Below are 5,816 nucleotides of genomic sequence, written 5' to 3'. Positions count from 1 at the left end.
CCACAGCCTCGCGGCTCACAGTTCCTTTCAAGGTGCACGAATTCATGCACTGGGCCCCTAGTTTATAATATGTGATTTAAAGGATTTGTCTAATAAGCCCAACATCTAAGCTTCCCCAAGGTCAATTTCTACTGACTGCTCCCCCCCCGGGGGGAAGCTATAGTCTCTGATTATTTGCATGACTTTTCACTTTTTCATTGAAAAGTAGATATTTTCAATAAAATACTGTGGCAACTCTGGAAATTAGATTGCCTTTCCCCAGAGGTTTGCTACTATTTGTTGTTTTTGTTGCTGTTTTTGTTTTGTTTTAGTGAATTTCCTGGACTAATTTTTTATGGTCTGCTTTCTTTGTCAAGTCTCTACTTGGTTTGCTTAGTGGTCAACTAATTATTGGACAAAGATTTCCTTAAATTCCAATTCAAAAGAAGTATCAAGGATTATTTAAATGTGCACAAGTAGAATTCTGTGTTATACCTGAAGAGGAAAGGCCTTCAATTTTAAATCTCACTAGAACCACAGAAGGAGAGGGGCAATTTACCCAAAATAGGAGGAAGAAAGCAAAACATAGGTATATATTCAAGAGCCACTCCAAGAATATGCTATTATTCCTGTACATTCCTGGGCCTACTTTTGACAAAAGCAGTATAATTACCAAGCAACCTAACCCCTTCAAGACCAAGATTAGTGCTGGCCCAGATTTAACTATAGGGAATGCTTCAAATAAGACATTTTACCGATCTCCTGACTAACCATAGTCTGATTTTGAAGTCCAATTTTTGAAAACCCTAGACCAGGCCTAAATATTCCATCTTAATCTAAACCAATCTTTTTTGGGGTTTGATGAACCAGTCTTCATTCAGTTCTCTTTTGTCAGGAGTAGTGACATGGGTTCATATACTTACGTGAAAACTTTGCTAATTAGGAAAAAGAAAAGTTTGAAGGAAGAATGCCAATCCAGAAAGAAGATAAGGGTACTGTTTGTTGATTGATTTCCAGATGGAAAGCAAGAAGTTATTGACCTCAATCAACATGCTCAATTGAAAGGGAAATATTCACCTGGTAGGGCAGATACCATGATCACGAAGGTGGTTTTTCCAGGGTGAGGCATTGCACTCTGGATGTGCTGACGCCTGCAATTTCCCCAAATGTGGGAAAATCAACTGCATAAGTTGTGGTAGTGGGGGGTGGGGAGGCGGGGATGAAGAGAGAGAATCAGAGCTAAAAGTAGACCTGTTACAAGTCACCAGGTTTGTGTCTTTGGCTTTGGTGCCTGTACGATAAAATGTCAGAAACATATTTGAGTTGAAAATATTAAAAGGGTCATTCAATTGGGCCTAATTTCTATTAATAAATATTCAGAACTCATTTTGAAATATAGCAGTAACTAAATTATCAGTGGAACTCTCTATTAAATAACTTGTGACATGAAGACAATGAGCTCTTTTGTGGTACATGTTCTATATTTACAACTATTTAATGACTATAAGTTCCTAGATGTAAAAAATCTGGTTTCCAGAAGGTCCTGGGAAGCATTCCAAAGAGAGCCAGATTCTTAAAAGAAAAGAAAAAAAAGGGTCATAGTGTATCACATATTTACTACATTGAGACAGTTAAGCTTTAAGAAATTAAACAACACTAGTTGAAAAAAACACAGTTTTCTAAATAATAGGTTAATCATGGTGAAAAATTTTACCCAAACATACCTACCCTAAAGGAATTATAATAAATGCCTTTTGTGGTAAATTAAATTTTAAGTGGCTAAGATAGCCGATAGTCTTGTAACTTGTACAATTTCAATCACATCTATTACCATTAGTCACATTAAATCTAAATTAAACAAAACTAAATCTCACACACACACACACACACACACACACACACGTCTTTGTGCTAAAAGCATAGTGCTTCCTTATGTAGACTCTCTAATCTTGCTCTTACCTAATTTACCTATGTACCAAAGTGTATCAGTTTTGGACATCTATATATATAAAAGCCTAAGCGACTTTTCAACCATTCGACCGGTAGCTATGACACACACTGACCACCATGGGGCAGATGCTCCAACTGGTAAGTTAGCTTGCTGCTGGAGTCCAGCCAATCAAGACTGGGCGAGACAGGCTGGACACACCCTAGAGCCCTCCCACAGTCCCTCCCTGGCCCTGATTGTGCATCGGTGGGGTCCCTAGGCCTGGCCGTGCCCTCTCACAATCCGGGACCCCTCCGGGGATGTCTGCAGGACAGGCTGCAGGACCCCATCAGTGCACAAATCTGTGCACCGGGCCTCTAGTATAAATTTTAAAGAAAGATACAACCCAACACTGTGATATACAAGTTAAAAAATTTCTTTCATTCTAGACCTTGGTCGAACACAGTTTATTTTTGTTAAGAACTCTGAGTAATCTTCCTAGAAACTAATTTAGCCTGGCCGGTATGGCTCAGTGGTTGAGCTTTGACCCATGAACCAGGAGGTCATGGGTTTGATTCCTGGTCAGGGCATATGCCCAGGTTGCAGGCTTGATCCCCAGTAGGGGGCGTGCAGGAGGCGGCTGATCAATGATTCTCTCTCATCATTGATATTTATCTCTCTCCCTCTCCCTTCTTCTCTCTGAAATCAATAAAAATATATTTTAAGAAATAGAAACTAGTTTAACTCATCATATACCCCAACACTTAATAGTAAGTAGAATATATATTTTTTTGAAAACCTGAGACCATACAATGGGCTCTCATGTTTTATAAACAGCTGCAGAGGAACTGTTAATGGTCATTGCTAAAATCTAATGGACATGTTTTTTGTTACTTGTGATGTACTACATTTTAAAAATAAGCCCTCATTTTGTGTTTTGTTTTTAATTCAAGGAATTTAAAACCATTGTTGTAAAGGTTTAGAACTATTCTGTTTCATAAACAGTTATACACAGTCATTAAGTTATCAAGATACCACATCAGTTTAAAAATAAACATATTCTATACCATTTTATAGCAGTAACTTGGAGATAGAAAAAAATATTTCATGTAATAGAGATTATAATGCATATATGTGCAAATCTGTGTTGAGTGCCTGAAACTGTTTTTGGAATTTCAGTTTTTATGTCATAACTAGCATGTTTTAATGCTAGAAAAGTATCAAAAATATTTTGAGAAATAGAAACTTTCAAATATGTAATTGGGAACTAATCCTGCTCCCTTCTAGCCATGAAGGGAGTAACTGTCATGTTCCCTACACCCAAATTAAACTATAAACACAGTACTGAAGGATATGTCATCAAAATACTTGGTAATTATCCATAACATCATTCAAAAACACCTAGAGCCCGCTTAGATTTATTAGTATAAGTCAGAATTCAGGTCAGAGTACCTGGTCTACACTTCCAGAAAATTATTCAAGTGTGTATCTCCTCACCTCATCATTTAAAAATAAATATACAGCAGAGCCTTTCATATCCTGGCCAAGAAAATGTTTGTATGCCCCATGTCTATATTGGCTCAAATCTAGTGGTTTTAAGTACTAAATACCTTTTTGTATTCCCCTGAGAAAACATATTCACACCAAATACATTTGGGAGAGAGGCAGATTTTAATAAAGATTTTATAGAAGATAAAAAAAGATTTTACATCAACCTCTGCCACATACCCACAGCATATCATTTCATAAATACCCATCCAATCTGTATATTCTTTTTTTTTTTTGAAGTGAACATACCATGATTTTATTGTCATATAATCAAACAAAATATGAAGCTTAGAACTGGATCACTTGACCCTTTCTCTTCTCTTCTCCTCCCAATTCAAAATGCTTGCATCTCTTAATAGCCAGCATTCTCTTAGATCTGCAGTTAGGCTCAACGCATTCAAGCCTCAGCACAATCTTCTTTGTAGTTTTAGCCTTTTTTCGGAAAATCGGCTTAGTCTGCCCACCATAGCCACTTTGCTTCCTGTCATAACGCCGCTTTCCCTGTGCATACAGAGAATCCTTGCCCTTCTTGTACTGTGTTACTTTGTGGGGTTGATGCTTGCCACACTTCTTACAGAAAGTTCGACGGGTTTTAGGAACGTTCACCATGTCTGTGAGAGCTATCAGCAGGGAAAGGAAGATGATCAATCTGTATATTCTTCATAGTCCCTCTGGCTGTTCTACCAGTTGCTTTCTCAGAAGGCAGTTTTCTTTTCCCTTCTTTTACTATATAAAACCTAGGTTTTGTCACCACAGTGTAGAAAATTTTTTAAATATTTTTTTTAATTTTTTAATTACAGTAGACATACAATGTTATAATAGCTTCATTGTTCAACAAAATGATTAGGCATTTCTATAATTTATGAAGTGATCATCCAGATAAATCTAGTATCCATCTGACACCATACATAGTTATTACAATATTACTGACTATATTAGCTATGCTGTATTTTACATCCCATGACTATTTTGTAACAATCAGTTTGTACTTCATAATCCCTTCCCTTTCACTCATTCCCCCCTAACACCCCTTCCCACCTGGCAACCATCAAAGTGTTCTCTGTGTCTATGAGTTTGTTTCTGTTTTGTTTGTTGATTTATTTTGTTGTGTTTTTTGTTTGTTTTTTTAGATTTCATACATAAGTGAAATCATGTGACATTTGTCTGTCTCTGTTTGACTTACTTCACTTAGAACAATACCTTCTAAGTCTATCCATGTTGTTTCAGATGGCAAGATTTTTTTTCTTTTTTTTTTTTTTGGCTGAATCATATTTCATTAAATATATGCACCATTTCTTTATCCATTCATATATTGATAAACATTTAGATTGCTTTCATATCTTGGCTATTGTGAATAATGCTACAATAAACATAGAGATGCATATGTCTTTTCAAAGCAGTGTTTTTTATTTCTTTGGATAAATACCCAGAAGTGAACTTACTAGGTCCTTCTTTATCTCTTTTTATGGCCTTTGTTTTAGTCTGTTTAGTCTGGTATAAGTATTGCTACTCCAGCTCCCTGCCCCCCACCCCATTTCCATTTTCATGAAATACCTTTTGCCACCCCTTTACTTTCAGTCTGTGTGTATCTTTCAATTTGAAGTGAGTTTCTTATAGACAGCATATATAAGAATCTTGTTTTGTTATTCATTCAGCCACCCTATGTCTTTTGATTGGAGCATTTAATCCATTTACATTTAAATTGTTGATTAATATGTAGTTATTGCCATTTTATTAATAATTTGGGGGTTTTCTTCTCCTTCCTAAAAAAGTCCTTCAATATTTCTTGTAATACTGGTTTGTCGGTAATGAATTCCTTTAGCTTTTTCTTGTCTGGGAAGCTCTTTATCTGGCCTTTGATTCCAAATGATAGCTGGGTAGAGTAATCTTGGTGATGGTGATAGGTCCTTGCTTTTCATCACTTTTAATATTTTGTGCCAGCCCCTTGTGGCCTGCAAAATTTCTGTTGAGAAATCAGCTGCTAGGGCTGTGGGAGCTCTCTTGTAGGTAACTGATTGTCTTTCTCTTGCTTCTTTTAAGATCTCTCTTTGTCTTTAACCTTGGCATTTTAATTATGATGTGTCTTGGTGTGGGCCTCTTTGGGTTCATTTTGTTTTGGAATCTCTGCATTTCTTGGACATTCACATCTTCCTTCACCAGGTTAGAAAACATTTTCTTCATTATTTCTTCAAATTGGTTTTTACTCCTTGCTCACTCTCTTCACCTTCTGATACCCCATGATGCAAATGTTGGTATACTTGAAATTGTCCTAGAAGCTCCTTACGCTGTCCTCATTTTTTTTGGATTCTTTTTTGCTGTTCTGATGGGTGTTTTTTCCTACTTTATCTTCCCAATTACTGAT

General features: G+C 36.5%; 1 protein-coding gene and 1 pseudogene across 1 annotated transcript; one reads left to right on the top strand and one right to left on the bottom strand.

Annotated features, from left to right (window-relative positions):
* The first annotated feature begins 1,048 nt into the window (after positions 1–1,048).
* On the top strand, positions 1,049–1,187 carry LOC138993574 (U1 spliceosomal RNA; annotated as a pseudogene).
* A 2,521-nt stretch (positions 1,188–3,708) lies between these two features.
* Positions 3,709–4,069, bottom strand: LOC138992947 (large ribosomal subunit protein eL42). Its single transcript, XM_070391959.1, has one exon. It carries the CDS (start codon positions 4,061–4,063, stop codon positions 3,743–3,745), a length of 321 nt encoding a protein of 106 aa, XP_070248060.1. The 5' UTR covers positions 4,064–4,069; the 3' UTR covers positions 3,709–3,742.
* Between the last annotated feature and the right edge of the window lie 1,747 nt (positions 4,070–5,816).

Source organism: Myotis yumanensis, unplaced genomic scaffold, assembly GCF_028538775.1.
Source record: "Myotis yumanensis isolate MYYU_CA2020_CCGP unplaced genomic scaffold, mMyoYum1.0.hap1 SCAF_15, whole genome shotgun sequence".
NCBI lineage: Eukaryota > Metazoa > Chordata > Mammalia > Chiroptera > Vespertilionidae > Myotis > Myotis yumanensis.
Note: the sequence above shows the minus strand (reverse complement) of the source record. Positions and strands in the feature narration are given on the sequence as shown.